A 24,318-nucleotide genomic window follows, 5' to 3' on the forward strand; every position below is an offset into this window, starting at 1 on the left:
TAGTATGTAAACTATTGTATATAAATATAAAAGCTTGTAACCAAAACCCCTTAAAAAATATAAAATTGTGTAACCAACACACTTATAAATATAAAAGCTTGTAACCAACACACTTATAAATATAAAATTGTGTAACCAACACACTTATAAATATAAAATTTTGTAACCAAAACACTTATAAATATAAAATTTTGTAACCAAAACACTTTCAAATATAAAATGTTGTAACCAAAACACTTATAAATAAAAAATTGTGTTACCAACACACTCATAAACATAAAATTTTGTAACAAAAAAAAAATACAATTTTGTAATCAAAACGCTTATGTATCAATTGATTTTGCCATTTGATTAGGGACTCTTCGTTTTGAGTTTACCTCGGAGTTCATTTTTTTTTAATATTTTACTGTGTACAGTTGTTATGACTAATAATTCAATCCATTTTTAAATATTCCAAAGTATGGCGACAATCGAGGAAGAAATAGATTCACCGTAATATATTAATAATAAAACGCCTTTTTTCAGGACATACATAAAATGAACATAATGTAAGTGCCTATGAATAGCCTCACATGACATACAATCTATGGGAGTTTGGATTAATCAGTACAGAGATTAATTCAATTACACAAATAAAATTATAGATTGCGAAATATTGCGTTTATTTTCATCATTTTGTAAATATTTTAAACATTCTTATATTTACATACTAAATAGTGTGTTAAAATTACATTGTTAGGCAATCTATAATGAACATAATGTAAATATACAATATATGTTGTATTATAACTATTTGTGTGGTGGAGGTGTTCCGAGTCAAAAAAAATTCTCGCACGAAAGTTTATATATTTTTTTTTTCGGTGGTACCAATTCAATATTTAACACTATAAAGTATGGGGAAACTTTGGATTCGGAATATTTGTTCACTTTATAAATCTGAATGACCCGCTTTTTTTTTTTATCAAATTGTGGAAAAATCAATCTCCTTTTTTAATGTCAAATGGTCGTTCCCTAACTGCTAGAAAAGTTGTTCGAAAATTTGAATTCGGTTCTTAGTAATGAACATTTAAATGACATACATGTATAGTCTACAAGTGTGAACAAATCTCTTGTACAGGCAGCTAAACAATGTGTATAGATGTAAACAAATTTAATGTGAAACTAGCCTGTGCATTACATTAAACCAAATGTAAAATGTTTACTGTACACGGCGTTTGGTGTGAACACGGCCTAAGTTGCATAACATTTAATTGAGTTAAACTAAAATAAGAGAATGGAGATGAAACAAATTATTTATCATCTGTTAGATATCACAAAATGCGCTCAAAATAGATATGTACGTAAGGCATAGATTGAAAACAACAGTCGTTGTTTTGTATCTGTCGGAGGATTGTTGACCAGAGAACTAGTATCAGACGTGGATAGAAAAAGTACAGTGCATGCCAGATAATACAATACATGTATTCATGATATTTATGTTGAGAATGTAAGAAGACTGTTGATGTCTTTTCTGCAATGCTGGCCAACAGTCGATAACCCTTGGTTAAATCATGCACAATTATACAAGAGCTTTGCCTTTGTGCAAAATAATTAAGTATATACAATGTATGCATTTTGTTTTCTAAAGATTATAGACCGGGTGTTCTATTTGAGTCCTTCATAGCTTGCTGTTTGGTGCGATCAAAAACTCTTTGTAGACCTAAAATGGTTTAATTTTACACATTGTGATCCCGATGAAGAGTTTTCTCATTGGTTTCCATACCACATCTTTCTATTTCTATCAAAACACTGCTCTGTCGTCAATAAATTACCATCTTTTTACATCAATTTACGGAGAGAAAATAAGGCCAATATGTGAATATGGATAAACTTTAAAGTCTATAAACTTAAACTTTCTCAGATAGTGTATAATCAATACCAGTAAGGCTATTATCCCCAAGAGACCTGTAGAAAAGGGTATAAGCATTGTCCAAAAGTGTTTCCATATCGTTTTAACCGGAAAGCCAAATTGAACTTAATTGATAGCTGATTAATTATATCAATATCTATCACAGTCACAAGCTGACCAACTTTATTCCTTAATTCATATTTGTAACTTTTAAATATACAAACTTTATTCCTTCATTTTAATTTGTAACTTTTAAACATACCATACGACCAACTAAGGAAACACTATATGTCCATAATTATTCTATATAAACATGTATGAACTTAGGTATTGTTAAAAAAAAAACAATGCTTTTGAACCGGACAAAAATATTTAGTTAAACCCCCACTTTTTATTCTTTGCCGGGATAAACACCCCTTTATTTAGAATGGCTGTATCCGCCCCAGTACTTATATAAAACATTATCGCTCGCAATGAAAAAGAAAAAAAAAAGGATTTTGGATGAGTGTATGGTTAAAATTGTATATAGTTTACAATCAAAATGGGAATCCTAGTTTGAATAAATAAAGTTATTGAGTAATGATAAAACAGCATAAAGTAATATCAGAGTTCCACATAAGACAGCTGTGGCGTTCCATATATATCTTACAATGATGGCATGAGGTCGCTAACTGCAATGTTATTCATTTAAAATCTATTTCAAATAGGCACAACTCATGAAAAAACAGTTGATATGTTCTCTTGCTAATATAACGTATAAAGTTCATAAAAATAGACCAAAAGTGAGGTATGAGATTGCTTACAAAGCAAATTGAATGTTCAAAATATCACTGATTTTCGAACTCACCCCAAACAATTCTGATATAAACGTTTGATATCAATTGCGTAACAATCTTACACGAAATGTATGTTTGCATTGCTATATAATTTGCTCTTCAACTTCGCACATTATTTGGCCTTTTCCCCTTTTTTATACGATCCTGACCGTTGAGTCTTTTGTAAACAAAACGAGAATCTGGCGTACACACTGTGAATCATGGTATCTATGATTAGTTGATTTATATATTCAAGGGGAATAACTCATGTGAAAAAAGTTGATCGGCACTTTTGTCAAACTCGTCCAAGATAGAGCTGATATAAACATCTGGAGTGGGTTTCACAAAAAAACTTACGTCTTAGATTGATCGTACGCCTGAACAATTCAGTATACTTACGATCAATCTTAGCAGTAAGGTTTTTTTTTTGTGAAACCGACGCCTGATATATATTTCATGAATATTCGACAAAACTTGTACACTGGAATTACAGCGCTTGAAATGTAATTTTCTGCGGAATGTACATTTCCACGGGACATGATTCTTGCAAAATAAAAACTAATCAGCGCTGACTGCAGCACTTGTCGAGGATCGTCGACATTTAAACGTACTATATAAATTTCATAACAGTCCTATACAGTAAGATAGCAAAAATATCAAACTCCAAGGAAAATTCAAAATGGAAAGTCCCTTATCAAATGGAACAATCAAAAGCAATTGTCATTTTCCATACTTTGTAAAGGCATTTTCTTAAGTATAAAATGGTGGAATAAATCTGAGTTTATAGCAAGCTAAACCTCTCACTTGTATGACAGTATCATTTAACTCCATTTTATTGACAACGATAGGTCACCAATACAAACAAGTCACAATAGGTAAAAAATAGGGGTAGAATATTGTATTTTAATCTTAATCACTAATACAAAAAATGGCAAGTAGACAAAGTACAAAATAAAAAATGAAAGACAAAAAAAAAATTGACCATTGCATAATAAAACAATGGCGGGATGTAGAAGTTTCGAGCCACACCAACATGGTATAACGAAAGATGGACTAAACGTTAAAGATTAATAATTTACACCCAGAAAGAACACTATTACACGTAATTAAGATGATAAACAACATCAGTACCTAGAATATATACTTCATGAATATCATTTAGTTATTGTGAAGTTGTAACAGATTATTACTCAACAAGGTCTTGGTATCTTCCGATAAACTGTTTTAGAAACTATAAAAACTATAAATGGAGGATTGCGACCGCTGAAATGTATTTTTGTGGTTACGACGATTGGAACATACATGTATCTGTCGTCATCTGTGAAACAGATATTCCATAACGGTAAACCATCTCGAAAAGGATGATTTCAACTTCACCACTTGGGAATTTTGGTTCAATAGATCCTTTTTGAGTAACAATCATCTATAAAGGAAAACATGATAAGAAACGCTAATCCTAGATTATTATGTCAACAGAGAAATATATACTCCCTGCATTGAAGACGCATTGGTGGTCTTCGGCTGTTGTCTGCTCTATGGTCGGGTTGTTGTCTCTTTGACACATTCCCCATTGCTATTCTCAATTTTATCCATATGCAGGCCCTGCTGAAATGTTGCGACATAGATATCAACGAAAAATTACAATGAGGAGGCTAAACTCATCTTGTTGTCGTAAAGTTTTGTTCTCAACCGACCATCTTTGTTAATTTCAAAATGTAAGAAAAAGTTGTGAGGCAGATTTTTCTTAATCTGTTGTATCCATTATTTCAAGTTTGATTGGAAAGAAGCGTGCAACAAAGTCATGGCACTATTTTTTTTAAATTGCCATGACAGGGCTGATATAAACTTTTGATATAACTTTCATGACATTCTGGCAAGATTTGTACACGGGATAGTGCTAACAATTGCAAGACCGGACGGAGGGACAGACGAACGCCAGGTAATTCTATGTCTCCATTACCACGTTTCGTTTGGGGGGTGGGGGCAAAAAAGAAGTAACAACAGTTCGGGAATAATTTAACTAAGCACCCTGATTGAACAACACGTAAGTGACTATAGAAATTGAAAATTCACACTTGAGAATTTTTTACATATATAATATATAATATAAATAGTTGATCCATAATAAACTAAAAGATTCATTTGACGTATGCATTACATTTAAAAAGGAAGTACATTTAATCCAATAATCGTTAACTTATTTATATACTTCTCATGTGAATAACTTAACCTACTTTAGCATTGAATTACTTTTTCCACTAAAAAATATCCCCCAAAAAATATAAATCACTTACATAAATGTACTATTTGGCTCCAATAAGCGTTTTGAAATACCCTTTGATAGTTTTTGACTAGGATGTTAGTTCGAAACAGTAAATTTAACACAATTGACAATATAGATAACTTATCAGTATACGTTTTGAAGATATATAACATTTAAAAAAAGTTCATAGTTGAACCTATTACATTTTCATTGTAGAATAAAGTTTTCTATTACTTAAGGACATAAAAAGAATACTATAAGACACCCAAACCCAGAGCATTATATTATCATGGTCATATTTCCGCATGTTACATTGTCCGTTGATAAAGTACATATAGTGATTTTTTATGTTGAAAGAATAAAGGGGGTTGAAGTTCAATTTCTTTATTCCCAATGGTTTTTTATCCCTTCTGCTAGTTTTGTGTAATTTGGGTCAATTTCATTTGAATTTTAGAACTATGTAGTGCGCTGTTGTTCGAAAAAATAATAACCTAGACAAACAACAATAAATATTGAACAAAACAACCATCCACAAAAATCATCAGCAACATACGTATATTCTTTCAAGATTCCGTTCACGAACCATTGCTAAACGCAAAATAATAAGAATATTATGGTTAAAGTTAAAAACCTTATATACCCAATCAGTACATAGGACCATAGCAACACTTTTTAATGGCTTTTAATTTATTCTGTATAATTAGACACGATGTATTGATTATTTAGATTCATGTTATTTGTATTTTAATTAATTTCAAAAGAGATCATGATAACTTTGAGTATTTGTTTCGATTGTTTATGTAAAAATATAAAATAACGACGATCAGTTAAAATTAGTATTTTGCATTTTAATTGATTATAATTACATTAGATGTATGTTTCATTATAATACGTTATTCTGATTGGCTAACTAGCAATCTCGTGATATTCCTTAATCAATTGCATTACACAATGCAACTTTTCATTCATGATGACACGAGGTCCCACAATAAAGTGCACAGGTAAATGAAATAAAAACTTGATAAAAGACGTGTTTCCATGATCCTATAGGTAAAATTGTAATTATAAGTATTGAATGCTTTTTTAAAAACTTTATTTGGCTGTAAAAGCGTTGACCGTGCGCACATTTTTAGTATGAAGCGCTTCCGCGCTTCATACAAAATGTACTTCGGTCAACGCTTTTACACCCCAATAAATTTACAAAAAAGAGCATTTAATTCTTAAATAAAATTAATTCACCCTTAAAAACCGCCTGTTACATATAATCAGAATTGGCAGCTATTTTTTCCATTTTGATATATAATAAGCTGGATTGAAGCATATATATGTCACTGTAAATCATTTCCAACTTTCTGAAGCGGGCAATATGTTGATGGGAGAGAGTTTTGTGTTCGTTCAAATCGTCTCCAAATGAGGTAATGGTATTGTACAAACATACTATGAATAATAAATACTCGCCTCAAGTGCTTGAGGTCATGGGCTTAATACTCGACCTGTTCAAATCAAATACTGAAATACTTATACTTGAGGCTTTTCTGCAAAGAATGCAACCTTTAAAAGTAAGAGCAGCCAGGTCAACTCTGCAACAGAATAATGTATAAAGAATTGTTTTTTTTGTTGTTTTTTTGTTGTTATCCTTTCATGCATGTAATATGTGCCACTTGACCTACACCACAACTACATAATCAATATTCGTTCGACTTTTGGTATTGGTTTATCCGTTCATCCATTCGTTCATCTGCTCCCATTTTTATACGCTTCTGCTTCAAAACTGCGCGACATTAACTGATTTATATTTTGAAAAAAAAATATTTTCATGACGTACTTTGGTACCTCTTATTTCAAGTTTTCTTCGTAGTATTTCTGGGGTTAACTTGGTCATTACATGGCTTTATTATACATATATCTGCCCACTTAAGCACACAATTTTGTCCGCTTCGTCTTCTGAACTCTATGTCAGAATTTATTGATTCTTTCAAAATCTTCTTCATAAAGCCAGTTGAGTTGTTCCTACATTAATATTTTCGATTCGTGGTCTTTGTGTTTCCCTATGCAAATCACGAACAATGGTTTCATCTTAGGTACCAATTATGTCTATCCGCAAATCCTATGCCCCTAATATCAGATTATATTAATGCTTTCGTAGAATTTTGTATAATATAAAGCCAGTTTATACCTATTTATTGTGTTTGATCAAATGATTTCTTAGGTTTCCCATAGCTAATCATATACCTTGTCATTCCTCTATTCCGCGACAGGGATGCCATTTGGTAAACTTGATAACTTGATAATTGATAAATTAGTGATTCTTTTGTTAATTAATAGTCAGATATTATTAGTTACATAGTGTGCTAGTGATCTAATACGGTATATATGGAGTCAGTAAATTCCATATTGGGTGAGAGCGAAGCTCGAATCCCCATATGGAATTTACTGACCCCATATATACCGTATTACGTCACTAGCACACTATGTAACGAATTTATCTTACCGACTATCTTAACGTGTAAAATTTAGACTAGTGCCCTATCAAAATGAGCAAGTCTTCAATACAGTTACAATGTAGCATTAACATGATGCCAACAATGACAACTTGTTAGAATTAAATGTGTTTTCTGAATTTATTTCACTTTATCATCACTTTCTTCGTCTGTTGAAACCTTTAAGATTTTTTCTCAGTACTGTTTTGTTTTTCTAAAGGGACGTAACACCACTACTAACCGTGTATCAAATAAGACCCGCCTCCTTATTACCTTATATGGAATATAAAGGGACGTAACTACACTACTAACCGTGTATGGAATAAGCCCCGCCTCCCAACTAACCTAATATTGAATATACACGGTTTCCACGAGGACGCTTTTAACCAATCATATTCCTAGAAATGTATAGGAGGTAAGATAAAAGAACATATCCGGTTCATTAGATATAATATGTGTCAATAGTAGTATACAAATGACGAAATTTTAAATGGCTTTCACTTTGTAATTTTTATTAACAAACATACCTGTCGAATGCAACATTATCAATATGAGCATGCAAGACATGAATAATGAGTCAAAGCAATGCGTTTATTAAGGAGATAACTTAAATGTTAAGCCTCGGTCACACCTTAACGGATAGCTCGTCGAACGGATGCCTAACAGATAATTTTTTGTCAATCCGTTCATGTACGTTTTATCCGTCGACGTCCGTTCTGTCCGGTGGGAAATTTTGAGCATGTTCAAAACTTTGAACGGACGTCCAACGGATGAACTGTCCGTTGAATGTCCGGTAGGCGTCCGTTTTGTACGGTACTCGTCCGTTTCGTTTCCGTGTTGTATCCGTTACGTGTCCGTTATACATCAGTTAGAGGTCGGGCAGATAAACTTACCAACTGAATTCTACCGGACGTTTAACGGATAAAACGGATTTTGAACGAATGCGAAACGGACTTCTACTGGACGTATAAGGGATAAAACGGATGATGAACGGATCTTAAACGGATAAATGCCAATTGAAAATTTCGCGTCAAAAAAGCCAATTGTTGGTATGTCAGATTTCTTTAAGGTTCATGCATTCATCGATCTTAGAGTAAGGGGCCTATGGGCACGCGTTTTCACAATCGGGCAGCTCTTATACACTGCCCTTTGGTGTCGTTTCTAAGAACAAACCAAAACCAGTTACACAGAAACATTTGGAATATTTATGCGATTTACATGTATTATTATTGTCGCTTTTAATTTTTCCGTATATCTTGTTCATCCGTTTTTTCCGGTACGCTTCCGTTAGGTGTCCGTTTTATGCGGTACTAGTCCGTTCGATGTACGTTCGACATCCGTTGCGTCCGTTACGTTTCCGTTTCTCGTACGTTGCATATCCGTAGTGTGTCCGTTATGCATTCGTTACGCGTCCGTTTAATTTGGTCAATACATCAACGGACTCCAACGGATAATAATTTTGTCAACGGACAACTTTATTTTCATCTGTTAGGAGTCCGTTCGTTTATCCAGTAAGGTGTGACCGAGGCTTTATTGAAATCAATGTGATAAAATTGAGAAAGGAAATGTGGAATGTGTCAAAGCGACCATAGAGCAGACAACAACCGAAGGCCACCAATGGGTCTTCAATGTAGCGAGAATTCCTGCACCCGTAGGTGTTCTTCAGCTGGCCCCTAAAAATATGTATACTAGTACAGTGATAATGGACGGCATACTAAACTCCGAATTATACACAAAAAACTTAAAATTGAAAATCATACAAGACGAACAAAGGCCAGAGGCTCCTGACTTGGGACAGGCGCAAAATTGCGGCGGGGTTAAACTTGTCATGAGATCTCAACCCTCCCCCTATACCTCTAGCCAATGTAGAAAAGTAAACGCATAACATACGCACATGAAAATTCAGTTCAAGAGAAGTCCAAGTCCGATGTCAAAAGATGTAACAAAAGAAAATAAATAAAATGACAATAATACATAAATAACAACAGACTACTAGCAGTTAACTGACATGCCAGCTCAATAAGATAATATACTTATACTTGTTTTAAAATGTCAATTACAAATCACACATCGAGGACGAAATAAGTCAAAGGGGAAGTACATGTACATATATTTTTATTTTAGATAAAAAAAAATCAACCAGGAACACCCTATATAATATATGATATATAAAGTGTAAACTAATATAGAATATATATTTATTGCATAGTTCGCTAATAAGGAAGTTCAAAATATCAATTGGTATATCGATTTATTGTATTTCGCATGAACTTCGTGGAATAAGTTAGTAAATATTTATATAACCTTTAATTTGTTTGTCCTTTGTCAATCGTTTTATAAATTTCTCAGCTTTCCTAACATAACATTGTCTTTTACATGTATTACCATATGAAGGTGAAATGCAAAATTTAGAAATAAGACATCTCCAATATCAAAAGAATTTTAAAATGCATGTCTAACTCCAATCAACCGCAATCTTTCGGAATCAAGAGGTTAATAAAATGAGACATGTGATGACAACTATGAGTCAATGAGATTCCAGTAAATTGAATTAGAGCTTTGTTACCAACAAAAAATCCCTTTTACCTGAAATAAGTTGTGTTTCTATTTTTCTAAATTTTAGGTCAGGCAGGATTCAATATTTTATCACACTTCACCTTAAAATGCCATATTTTGATTGGCTAATATAAGGGAGATAATTTACTCTATCCCATGGCTGAGCGGGAGATATTTTTTATCTAATGTCACCTCTCGTTCATACCAATCAAAATCGACAATTTAAGGACAAGGAATTTAATTTATAGCAAGTTATAAACACAATGCATATGTTCTACGTTTTTGGCTTAGTTTCTATTGTTTGACTTCGCCGCTATTGACAATGTTTTCTCCGGGTAACAATCTGCTCTATCAGTCTCTCAGCTATCTGTTATTCATATACTGTTTTATTGGTTATATGTGTCTTCTAAGATTTGATCTTATATACGTCCAGTCCAGGTATTGTTTCATGATTTTCAAAAAAGTAGGAATAGCAAGGCAACAGTTTAACCCATGATTTTGAATATTAAAAGGTAATAACAATATATCAAAATGATATCCTTGATACGAGTTATTATCCAGACCACTTGTCTGCCAAATATGCGTCTTTGCATAGGTGAATTTATCTTGTTATTTTGCGTTAAGGATTCAAAATGTCAGTTTTGGATACAATAGTACACAGGCAAAATTGTAAGCATATGGTCATTTTCGTACATGTCTCATATATTTAGATGTAAGCCATGGTATTCAACAAAATATTAAATCTTATGCAAAAGTGTTAGTGAGATGACTATATATTGGGGAGACGATTCTCCTAACAGTAAAACGAAATCTCTCTAAATCATCTACAGATTTATATGTCCTCGAAAAGTAGGATTCATTTAACTATAAACCAATTGATGTCAATTGCTTTATAGCTTTGACATTGCGATACCACACTTGATGTTGCTGTAGTAAAGAAATTCTAGCTGATGGTACCCTACTGCTCAATGAAGTAAACGTAATCGTTCAACAATTTTACTACTTCGACAAATTTTGGGATCAATGTCCCGTTATGTTATGCATATACACAACGAAAACAAATGATATAACACAGTAGACAGGACCAGGGCGAAGGGCGAGGGGCGAAGGGTGGGAATACGGAGTGATACAGAAAGTATATGGTATCTACTGTATTAAATGAAGTACTTGTTTTGCCTTGAAACAGCCCTTTAAAATGTAATTGAGAATGAAAATATGGAATAAGTAAAAGAGACAAATCCTGCACCCGGAGGCAGTTTTCAGTTGACCCCTGAATGAAATTGTGTACTAGTTCAGAATAAGAATTTTATTAGTTTAAAATCCAAACAGTAGGATTGTTACTAAATAAACAAACCAAAAACAAAACCAAAACAAAACAAAACAAAACAAAACAAAACAAAACAAACAAACAGACACTTCTAATGACCAAACGACAGACATTAAACAATACAAACCTGTAGCATTGAAAAAAAATACAGATTATTAATATCATTTATAAAACTGTTTTTGACAGCATGCCTCCTCTGTAGAATTGTCATATAATTCAGTGAAAATGGACTTCATCAAAACATATAAATGAACTAAAATAAAAAAAAACATACAAGACTAACAAAGGTCAGTGAGTCCTATCTTGAGACAGCCGCGAAAATGCGGCGGGGTGAAAAATGTTTTGTGAGATCTCAACCCTCCCCTATAACTCTAGCCAATGCAGAATTTAGAAACACATAACAATACGCACAGTAAAACTTCTTAAGACCCTTAAAACAGTTGTTGCAATGACTCTGTAACTGGCGAAATGTATGGCACTCGCTTTACATAAAGCGTTGGATTTTAAGAAATATGGCACTACCTCAAAAGATTCTGATTTACAGCTGGTACTGGAGACACAAATTCACAATACCAAAAATTTGCTATACTACGGTTTTCACGTTGTAACTATTTGTTTTATTATTTATTCGTGCGTTTGTCTGTGCTGAGTGTCATTGCGTTTGTTCGTGCTGTATTCCTGTTGTCATTTTAGCAATATATTCTAACATTGCCATATAAGAGGGAGGTTTGGCTATAAATAACACCAGATCCATTTCACAATTTATTTCTTCAAATCTCCTGTACCAAATCAGGAATATGGCAGTTTTTATCAAATAGTTCGTTTCTATGTATGTTGGCGTTCGTTTTAGTTCACTTCAATGTTTCTGTGGTCCTGTTGTTTTCCTCCTATGGTTGATGTGTTTTTCACGGTGTTAGATTGTGACCCGGATTTGTTTTGACTTTTTAACAGCGGTATACTACGGTTACCTTTATTATTGACAGTTTCATCACATATCGATTATCCTTTCCTAATTATTACTTTATATCTCAACACATTATAGCTTTTACAGTTCCCTTAATAAAAACCCGACATATAGGACATCTTCGTAGAGCTGGAGCACAGTTTGTACAAGACGTCATATGTCCACATGGAAGAAAAACAATAGCAATTGGTTCGTCAAGGCATATTTTACAGGTCTGTTGATCTTTCAGATTTTGATTTTCTTCCTCCAGACTTCTGATTGATACTGGAAAACAATATAAGAAGTAGCTTTAAAAATCTAATTTTATTGTGAATTGTACTTTTTACTCAAAGTTAACCTTATAATTTTTCTCGTGAAGCGTGGCCTGGTTCTTTCACTTATATGCAAATGTAAAAAAAAAATTATTATTACATATTGCTTATCATACAGCTATAAGCTATTATTGATATTGATATCAACTGTTGGAGTCCTACAGTCTAAGATCATGGCATTTTATATATGATTAGATAAAGCTATAACTATTTTCTGTTTACATACCACAAACGAAGAAAGTTGTATATACTTAACACTTGATAATATGTATTTACATTCAAGTTCTGGGTCAAGTGTGGTTTCTGATTTCTCTATCAGGGCTTTCGCATGACTACTTAGTTCTGATTGTTCTACATGTTCAGTCTGTATGGTGCTATTAGACTCATGATTGGTTGTATTATCCTCCATCTTGAATATGGCATCAAGTAAAGTGGTACCAGTAATAACTAAAAATGAATATAATTAAGTTGCAGGTTTGATTTAACCTGCTCTTGATGTTCACACTTAATTTGACCAATTTCAAAATGTTTTTCAATCATTCGTTTTGTCATAGTAGCTCCATGCAAGTACCAACAGATTTTAACACCCTTATTCCTTATTTCTTAATAAACAGCTCAGTCATAAATGCCTTGAGACAGCTTTAAATTGCCATTTAAAGCCATTATCTAAAAATATGAAAGAAGAATATTCTTGACATTTTGCAAATAATCCTTTTGAGGGCTTTTTTTCCTGAGATATTTCTTGTTTTTCCGAGTTCAATTTGAGATCTTGTAGCAACATTCTTTTAAGAGCAACAGGTAGTACTGAATCACATTTTGATTACTTTGAAATATGTCCAATAGTTGAAATAAAGTAAATGATAAAGATATATTTTTAAACATTTAAGATATTTAAAAGATATCTTAATATATTCAAATAAACAAGAATGTGTCCATAGTGCACGAATGCCCCACTTGCACTATTATTTGCTAGTATGTTAAGTGGACCGCGGACATTGATCGTATCATACGGAACATATGTACTAAGTTTCAAGTTGATTGGATTTCAACTTCATCAAAACTACCATGACTTAAAACTTTAACCTAAAGCTAGTCAGACGGACGGACAGACGAGCGGGCGAACGAACGAACGAACAAACAGACGCATAGACGGAAAAAAACATAATGCCGCAAAGTGGGACATAAAAACACGTTCAGATTTTGATGTGTGACTAAAACAATCATCGGGGAAATTGGCCTTACAGCTTTCCTTTTTATGTTGAATAACTCAAAAGACTTACAAACCATAGATTAACCTGATATTATAAATTCAAAGGTGATATAACAGCTCTATCATCAATTTAAAAACAATCCCATAGTTTATTTTTCTTTCATCCCGAAGGTAAACAATTTATATACATTTTGAGATTCGTAAAAAGGCCTTTTAAGTGAGATTTTATTTCAAGTTCAAACAACAATAAAAAAAAATGGCATGACGTGTTTTTTTAGTAGAAACTAATTTACAAGATTAAAATGTGTGTTCAGAGGTTAAGTTTATTGAACGTGTTGTAAACTATATATATTAGGGTATTAGTTTTCTCGTTTGAACTGTTTTACATTTGTCATTTTGGGGCTTTTTATAAATGACTATGCGATATAATGGGCATTGATTATTATTAGAGGCCGTAGTTTCACCTAAAGATGTTAATTTCTGTGGCATTTGATATCTTTTGGAGAGTTGTTTCATGGAAATCATACCACATCTACGTTTTATATTTATAGCTTATACTTTACTTCGGACAACTTCTTTAAATCATGCATGAATTAAATTATTTTCTATTTGTCAACAAAATATTTAGATCCATTTCAGATAATATAATATGTTTGTTTTATTTAGCCGTTAGAAAGAATAGATTCATTCCGTTGCGCTTATCTGTAACCAGGAAGTTCATTTTCAATTGTATTTTTAAACGTGATGTAAAAACCTTTCGTTCCTTCTGCCTGAAGTAAATCAAATGCTTTCTTTATCACACTTTCACTGTATCCAAACTCTTTCACAGACAACACAGCTGGATGAGTTCTGAAATCATTTGTAACTTGCTTTTTGTCTGTCGTTGTTAAATCAAATCGCCTACTGCATAAATTCTGAAAAATCAAAGATTAATGTATTTATATTGTTTATGTTGTATGGTGTGATTGCTGAAAGACAGTGATTTATTATCGTAATTGTCTGAGACAAAACAAGAGTACGTACTTGATAACTTGCAGAAAATAAATAGGAAAACCCCAATTTCCCTCGCTTCGTTACAGAGCGCTATAAAAAATTAACCGAGGCGGTTTGCAGAATTCCATCTTCTATCTATTTGATACTCTTTCAATCACTACATTTTAAAGAAATCTGATTCAATAGTATGACGAAAATTAAACTCATTATAGATAATAGTATTGAAATCTTGTATTTGCGCCAGACGTGCGTTTCGTTTACAAAAGACTCATCACATGCATCAGTGACGCTCGAATTTAAAAAAAGTTAAAAAAAAAATAAAAATAAAAAAAATATTAAAGTACGAAGTTGAATGGAATGCTTTATGCCAATACCTCTGATTCTTGTAGTATTGGCTGATATTCGTTTGATTGCACCTCGTCTATAAACTTCTCTCCTTTACTCTCTCTCACAAAAACACAGTTCTGGTACCAGCGAGCATGCTCTACCCAAGGCTGATCACCTGGCTCCCAATTTCGTAAGCCACCGCCACAGAAAAAGCAACGACAGTGATCCTCAATGCCTAAAATAGACATCGAATCAAGTATTTCCATATCATTTTGTGTTAATTCAAATAGTTTTCATTACCTATATCACGTTTAAAAAGGTGTGTATCGGTTATCAAGTTCCACTATTGAGCAAAATTATTGAACTAAAATTCAAGATGGCCGCTGTGAAAAAAAAAATATGTTGGTTACCCCATTGAGAACGTATCCTATGCTTTTCAAAGGACAAGGTACGATAAGGCCTATTTTTGGACCCCCTATTTTCTCATTTTTCAAATTCTGAAACGAGAAAAATAGGGGGGCCAAAAACGGGCCTTATCGTAACTTGTCCTTTCGGTACTTCATCTGTAAGCCGCCCCACTAAAAGACGAACAGAACAACTTCATGCTTTTGTATGTTTCATCAAAAAGAAAAGCAGAGTATAATGTACAATTCGAAGGGCAATTTTGCTACGTTTTTTCCACACGTTCTAGTATTTGTCATATTCTTAAAGATATTAAACATTTATGAGGTTATACTCTTTTGAGAATATAAGATTTTAGGCTTATTACTTTGTATGAATGAATTCGCTCTCATTTATTTGCATTATATTATACAAGTAGTATACATGAACTAGTCTTTGCTTAATTTTATAATAACATGAACTATTCTTTGCTTAATCTTATAATATCATGATGATCCAATATATAAGTACTTATATGTTTACCAGTGAAAAAGAAACCTGCTGTAGCCATGTCTTCAGGAGTCTGTGTGAGGTAACTCGGCCAATGATTAAATGAATCTAGCCGTTTTGATCGAATGGAGTATTTTGAATATTTGGCTTTTTCAAGACACACTCCTATCTCTAGCAGTTCTGAAGATGCTGTTCTTTCCATCAGCAATGAAGTTGATTCTTTCAACTGATTTCCGGTTGTGGTTGCATCTGATTTTTTAGTTTGTTGTTCTCTTTTGGAAGTTGAAACCATGTTTTGAATATTGTTCGTTGCAATTCCACGAGAAGCAACAGTTTCTGCAATTGGTCTGCTATCCGAAGGCTTACTAACATGAGAAGGTCCGGAAGCAAAATCATTATAGTTTTGGTCACGTTGTGTTTTATCTAACGGCGAGGAGGAATTTCCAGACCTTATTTCGGCACACGCATTTTGATAAATGTTCTCCTCTTGTATCTTACTATCCACACTTCCACCAATATTCTGATTTCCTTCATTATGTTTCCTTCTTTCATCTGATATGAAAGGGCAATTTGGGGATATACGTTTGTGAATTTCGAATGCTGATTCATTGCGTGTCCAACTGCTGTATCTAACACCGCAGATAAAGCATACTACTTCATTTCCTCTTCCAGCATAATAAAAACCTGCCTCTGCCAATCTAGTTGCGAAAATTCCGGGAATATGTGGGAATGTAGCAAAAGTAGCAAATCTTGCACCTTCAAATTGCATAGTTGTAAATGCTTGTAATTGTCTATCATTTTGACAGTATAAACTGGTTTCTTCTGGAAGAAACGGATAGGCTTGGTACATGTATCCATAACAAGGAACATAGCTCCACGGTTTAATCAAATTGTCAAATATCCATTCTGATTTTACATGGAGTATATCCTGTGCATTCTTTCTAGTTTTTTCTACGGTTTTAAATTTCACCTTAATAGTGCGTGCTTTAAAAGATTCAGTTACGAGTTTAAGCAGGAAAAAAATAAACAACAATATCAGGATAGGGGAAAAAGATAATTTTCTTTGTCCGATATCAGTTTTGGAGATAAAATGCATGTCCGTCCATTTTGGTGAAAGTTCATTTCTAGTTTGCACATCACATCCTTTCTGTTTTACAATTACTATTTTCTTTCGTTTACATACATCATCCCAATTAATAGGAACAGCCATTTTGATACTGAAATAGACATAATATTGAGAGGTATAAATTGACTAAAAGAGACCTTATAAGGAAAACAAAAAGGTCCATTAGTGGTATTTATCTTCCTTAAATCATCTTGTTTATCATATTCAACTGTTTGTAGGCAGATAAGATAGATATTTGATCATTTATTGGTCCACACTCTATTCTATCTTGATGCGGCTTGGTTTGGATTTGTCGAAGAAATTTTGCTCGAATCGCTGTAGATGTCGTCTTTCATTATACTAGATTTTTCTCAAACCATTGAACTGATTATGACAAAACTTAAAAGAAATGCTTGAAATAACCAGTATTACAAAGGGAAAAAGTTACATTCAGTTTATTGAACAAAAATGTCTTCTTTAGGTTTAATACCACCAAATCATGGTACGTCACATCCGGTTGTATACGAAAGTAGGTCAAAAAAAATATTCCCTTGAATTTGACAGTTGTAAGTAATTAATCCTACATTTGATTGCAGTAAAACCATTTCTGTGTCATAAATATATGTCTTGGGTATTTCAAAACACCATTATTTTTTATATGGGATTTCTAGAGAAAATTTTGTAATCTTGAGGTTACATGGTGACTAAACCTTGTACACAGATAAAATAAGGGTAGAAATTTGATTGGTTAACTTCCAATGATGGTTATTTTCTTATATGCAATGAAATGTTATGTGAATTTTCTTCTATAGAACTGGACAGGATAAAACTTTACTCATGCCAAGTATTTCTTTATTTGAAACAAGGATAAATTCTGCACATTTTTTTGAAAAGTGCAAATTTAACAAAGACTAATAGGGTAAAATCAATGGTGGTATTACACCTATATATATATTACTACCAGTCCAATTGAGCTTAAAATTAGTAAAATAGTATTTGGACTACAGCTGTATACGTTTTTTATTGCTTGTAATAGATCATACAATGAAATAAAGTAATGCTCAAGTCAATATAACAAGTTTTGTTCTGTTATAGGTGTAACACCACTAATTCGGGCCCGGCTAGAAAGCACATACCAGAAAGTATTACATATTTAACAAAAAATAGTCCCTACGCATGAATGTAACTTTCAAAATATGTAAAATATTTAGGTATTTTTGGCATCAAATGAAAGCTGAAGGACTGGTGATCATTGTAGAACACAATTGGACTGATAATTTTGAATAATAAAAACACTGCACCAAATTTTAAAAAGAGGGTACATTTTGTCTGTTTAGCAGATTTGAAGTACCTGTTTTGGTACATTTGTCAACCGAAATTCCGGGAACCAGTTCTTTCTTATATGCCATTAAAGGTATGTTGATTTTTTCAGTACAAGAAACCATAATTAAAGTGTTGCTTTGACATGAATGATTGCCACTTTATTTGAATTTAAAATGAAAGAGGTGTGCCTGCTTGAAATGGAGGAATTTAACATAGAAAGCAATGGGACCATGAATTTGTGGTGTATTTCCTATAGATGAACCAAAATTAAAAAAAAACCCATACAAGAATATTATCAAAGGCCAAATTTCCGGACTTTGGATTGGTGCAAAAATGCAGAGGGGTTGAAATGTTTTGTATTAAGATCGCAACCCTCAACTATACAGCTAGCCATTGTAGAATAAAACATGTTCGTGTGTCACTTTCGCGTCGGGTACTTCGTCACTGATTGACATTATAAGAATTATGTCTTAACGTTTTTATTTTCATTAAGTAAGTCAGTTCCCTTAAAAGATTCCATATGATGTATTAATTAAAAGTTAAAATAGACTTTTAGATAAATGTGTTAAAATACTACTGTATATAGTATTTATTGTATCAGTTATTCTAAAACTGTTAACTGCTGATTTCGTACATTTTATGTAATTTATTTAACGTACACAGTATAAGAAAAAACGACCACTTCCTTTTAACACGTACAATGTATGCTTCAGTTCTTACCTTAGTGTAGATTAAATGCCACGTTAGTTTTGTACAATATGACTTAAATGTGTATTAGTTTTTTAAGGTATTTCCCCACTTTATTTTTAAAATGCAAACGTGTCACTGCTACATGAAGTATAATTATTGATTCGTAATTAGATACTGCTTATCATTCGATTGATCATCACAGATAATTGTAGCTACTAATTTAAAAGGAAAAAAACTATATTGTGAAACATAGACTGGTCAGTTTGTTGTCTCTTTGACACATTCCTTGTTTTCATTTTCCATTTTTTTTTAGAAATCAAGTGTTCTTTGATTAAACATTATCTAATGAACAGTATAATGCCAAAATGGTGATATTCTGTAAGGAACGAATAATTTATCGACTTTAAAAGATTATGTTGCTTTAAAAGTTTAATGAGCAGGCTTAAACTTGCTCTTAAACAAAAATCTGTACTAGTTCATCGAAATGGTCGTCAAATTAAACTGAGAAAAAAATATAAAAATGAACTAAGAAAAAGAACAACAACATACAGGAAAAACAAAGGCCAGAGACTCCTGACTTAATTGGGACAATCCACAAAAATGAGATGGGTTAATAGATATAAGAAGATGTGGTATATGAGTGCCAATGTGACAACTCTCCATCCAAGTCACAATTTGTAGTTTCAACACGGAGCCTAAACATAATTGGTGAGATCTCAACCCTTCCCTTACACATCTAGCCAATCAAGAATAAACAGCAACACGCACAGTAAACTCAGTTTAAAAGAAGTCCGAGTCCGGAGTCAGAATGGGCAACATAAGAAACTATACAAAATGACAACTATGTCTAAATTAACAAAGGACTACTGCATGTAGCATTTACTTTATTTTTTGCATCGAGTTCATTAACTCTTTACATGATCTTAAGGTGGTATCTAACACTACAGTCAGATAACTCTGTAAAATCTGCCTTAAGGGAATAATTTAAGCCTCTCAATGATCAAAACTAGTGCTTGTCAAACTGCTATATAACCACATGTAGATATCCGTATATTGTCGTCATTTTATGATAAGAAACAACTGGTCTATAAATGGCTACTATGTATATAATTATGGTTTATAGCCGTTATTATCTCATCGTGCCTATTTTAAGGAATTTTATCTGCGTGGTCATTCCAGCCTCACTTTGGTACAATGTACAAAACGTCTCAAATTTCAATAACCTCTTTGTTCCTTTCATGCAGAGCATAGTACTCCTTTAAAATTTATATCTAGAATTTCATCACCCACTGCCATCCCCTACAATCGCCTTTGTTGACAGTGCCTCTTGGGACAATTCATTTTTATAGATTCTAATTATAGTAAATTGTTATGGACATAATAATTATTTCTTATCATTTTAGTAGCATTTTTGTATTGTTTATATTATTACTAAATTATAATCCTGGTACCTTTGATAACTATATTAACGTATGGAACTTATGTTTCTTTAAAATATTCATGCTAATGTATGGAATTCATGTTTTTTTCAATCCATGCTGACGTATGGTTTCAACCTGCTTTCACTATCCATGCTGACGTATGGATCTCTTATATTTTACTATCCATGCTGACGTATGGATTATTCTAGTCTTTTACTATCCATGCTGTCGTTTTGGTTTTAATTGATTTGTCTTTTCATGTCTTATATTCATGCTGACGTGTGAACTTAGTCTATCTCAGTATTTTATTACCCATGCTAACAAATGGTCTACTCTACCTTTCACAATCCATACTGACGTATGGAAATTCTTTGTCTGAATACGTTCCGTAAATACGTATGGAATTTATTATTGCTTTATTATCCATGCCTACGTATGGTCTGCTTGCCTTTTACTATCCATACTGACGTATGGAATTTCTTTTTCTTTTATTATTTATCCATACTTATGTATAAATTTTTACCATGCTGATTTATGAATTATTCATTTGCTTTTACTTATGCTGACGTATATATTGAATTGATCTTAAATTTTGCATAAATCATATGTTTATTTAGTTATATTATACTATGATACAAATTCTACACATATATAAAAAGGGGGATAACTCAATTTTAATTTCCAAAGTGTCAAACAGTTGTAGGGGTAAATTCAGTAAATAAATATACGTCATCAGGGACCGCCCATTTGGGGGAGAGCTTTCTGTCTAAAAGTGAAGTCATGTGCTCTTCTGATTGGTAGATCAGTCATTTCAAAAAAATGTACATTTTTCGGTTATTGTCTATTGTCTGTTTTATTTGTAAGTTTGACATATTTTTTCAATTTAACATAAGAGTTCACATATTGTGCAAGATAGTACATGCAAATATTAGTGTGCAAAAAGTTTCATATTTTTTTTATATTCGTTGAAGTATGAAAATTCGCCAATTTCCATGCGTTCATTTTCTATAAATAGCATTTGCATTCAAATTATCTGTACATAAAACTTCATTTAAAGGTAAACAGAATGATTTTTCTTCATTTAGTAACATCATAATTAAAAATAAATAACTTTCCATGTTTCAAATCATGACAACTTTTATTCCACAGTCACTGGAATGTCTGTTCATCAATATTTGTCCTTCCTGTTACTATTTATTTGTTTACGGAATAAAACTAGTTTCTCCCTCAAATAACGGCGGTTTTTTATGGTGACGTCGTAGGCGTGGATACAGGACGTAACGACATGGTAAAATTTTTTATGTGGAAAGATGTTGGTCATCAGAATCAAAAGATCGGTAGGTATTGATGTATGCGTACCTTTTTATAATGTCTTTAATGTTACCAGATGATAGATAATTTTTAATTGCATAAGACTAATGAAACGCTTGTTACCGTAACTTAGGCATGGGCCGGAAGTATAAAAACACTACATCAATTATTAGGGAGCGACTATTTTAAAACCAATTTAAGTTATGTACTAATTTTTCCATCCTGTTACTGTCCTTCCTGTTACAAAGACCGTGGTAACAGGAGGGACAAAAATGGTAACAGGATAGACATACTTTGTAAGAAAACTCAAAATGCCTCTTACATTATCGCAAATAAATTGTTACACATATTTATTACCGTACGGTATATTAATTCATAAAATGTACATTTGTATTGAGGTATTTCTAGAACAAGTCAACTGCTACCTTGACTGGTAACAGGATGGACAAAATTATTAATTGTGCAACTATTATTTAGAATTCAGTTGCCGATATTACTGTACAGCTATTATTCAAGCGTGCCATATAGAATACGCATTGTTTCTTTTCAATACTCTTTGAATGCTTTACCCTTTGCGATTTGTACTTAAGTGTTTTCTTTAGTACCTGAACCTAATTTGGTTCATTTTGTTCCTTGATGTGTTATTTTGTTCTGCTTGGGTTGTAAAACTATCATTATCATATTTTGCCAACTTTTGTACTGGTTTCTTAGTGACATGATACTTTCTCGTTACAGACAAATAGAGATATAAACCTTGCGAGACGACAGCAACACTCATGACACAAAAGAATTTCTTTTTTTTCAAAAAAAGGGGGGGGGGAGGGGTGCACAACATATAAATGTGGGTATATTATACCTCCGGTTGTGGTTTGAACTCCCCTGTCCTATTCATAAAATAACAATGTGAAAATCCCTTCTCCGTCACATATGATATTTCACAGCTACCACTATCATACTTAAATGAGATGATATTAGGAGATACAAATATTAGAACACCAATTTTAGTCTACAGTAGGTTCACATCATGTACGTATGGGTCGTGCTTTAATTGATATAAGAATTTCTACCCATTGATTTATTGCCTTCTTAAAGTTGCAGGTCATTGATATATTTGTCATTCCAAATATAAATACGCACACCAGCGGCAAATCTGTGTGTATTATTCATTTTTATAATTTTTATAATGACATACCCCCCCCCTTTTTTTTTTGGACGCCTCCGTGCTTTTCTTTGCCAAAATCATTGAGAGACGCTGCTACAACTTCCAGAATATTGGCTATCATTCCGAATCCAAATAAAATCAGAACCTCTTCGTGAACTTATGGAGATGATCCAAAAATCCAAGAATGACAAGTCTACAGTGTTAAAATGTGTCAGAAACTAGATACATGTATATCAGAATCATTGACAACAAGAAAAAATAATTTGAATTTTCGTTCAGTTGTATTGTTGTGTTCTTTAAATTGTCCTCATGTTTTTAAACATATGAAATTACTTTTGCTTTTTACGCCTATATTTTCAACCTTCTCTAAGACGGTACGATGGGTGGTTGTTCTGGTGATTGGGTAGCCTCCAGTGGACACTTAAAGGCATATTCAGGAAGAGAATATGATAAATAAATAAGAACCAACATGCTGAACTTGGTCTTAAAAGCGGTAGTTCACAGAAAGGCATGTCATCTTATGTACTTATTTTTACGACTTGCGGCAACCAAATCTTACTTCATACTTAGCGGGGGAAAAAAACACCATTACCAATTTTTCTTTTGTTTTTGTTTTGTTTTTTTTGACCCGGACAGGGTTGATACACGTATAAATGGTTCGTGTCTAATGTTTAGATACTTATATCTCCCGTTCGTATCCCTATGAAATTCAAAATCCAGTTTTTGTTATTTATTTTCGTGACCCAAATTATGTTGTGTCTCTACTGTTACCACGTTGTCCTCCCTGTTACTGCCTTTGTTCGTTCCTGTTACCCCAAAAAATGTGTGAAATAATTTTTACAATCGACATAACTGATCTATTGACTAAGTTTCCAATTAGTATAATTGAAAAGGGACATAATAGTAAATTTTCAATGCCACTGTCTCCACAATATTTTTTTAAGAGTGTTTGAAAAATAAGAAATGTGATGATTTTCCTGAACGTACCGACTATCTGCAGATTTTTTTTTGGGTAATCTACAAAAGTGATATATGTAAATGTGATTTCAAATGAACACTGCTATGCAAATGTGAGCCACACTTTTCATTGGATATTTTCTTTTCTATTATCACTTTTGCTATCAGTTAAAAAAAGTAACAGGATGGACAAAATCTGACACAAGCTGGCACACAATTTTAAAATAAAATTTTCTCAGGTGTTGGTAAGATTGCATATTTTAAAAAAATATTAACAAATCAATATGCTATTAGTTTTTTAAATTAATTTGCATTTATTTTAAC

At 32.6% G+C, this 24,318-nt stretch overlaps 1 protein-coding gene across 1 annotated transcript; it reads right to left on the minus strand.

Moving 5' to 3' along the window:
- Positions 1-12,285: 12,285 nt before the first annotated feature.
- Positions 12,286-17,238, minus strand: LOC143081334 (baculoviral IAP repeat-containing protein 7-like). Its single transcript, XM_076257351.1, has 5 exons — positions 16,059-17,238; positions 15,182-15,369; positions 14,569-14,728; positions 12,881-13,051; positions 12,286-12,557 (listed from the first exon to the last, which is right to left on the minus strand). Exons 1-5 carry the CDS (start codon positions 17,233-17,235, stop codon positions 12,358-12,360), a joined length of 1,896 nt encoding a protein of 631 aa, XP_076113466.1. The 5' UTR covers positions 17,236-17,238; the 3' UTR covers positions 12,286-12,357.
- Positions 17,239-24,318: the final 7,080 nt, after the last annotated feature.

The sequence above is a fragment of the Mytilus galloprovincialis genome, chromosome 1, assembly GCF_965363235.1.
Source record: "Mytilus galloprovincialis chromosome 1, xbMytGall1.hap1.1, whole genome shotgun sequence".
NCBI lineage: Eukaryota > Metazoa > Mollusca > Bivalvia > Mytilida > Mytilidae > Mytilus > Mytilus galloprovincialis.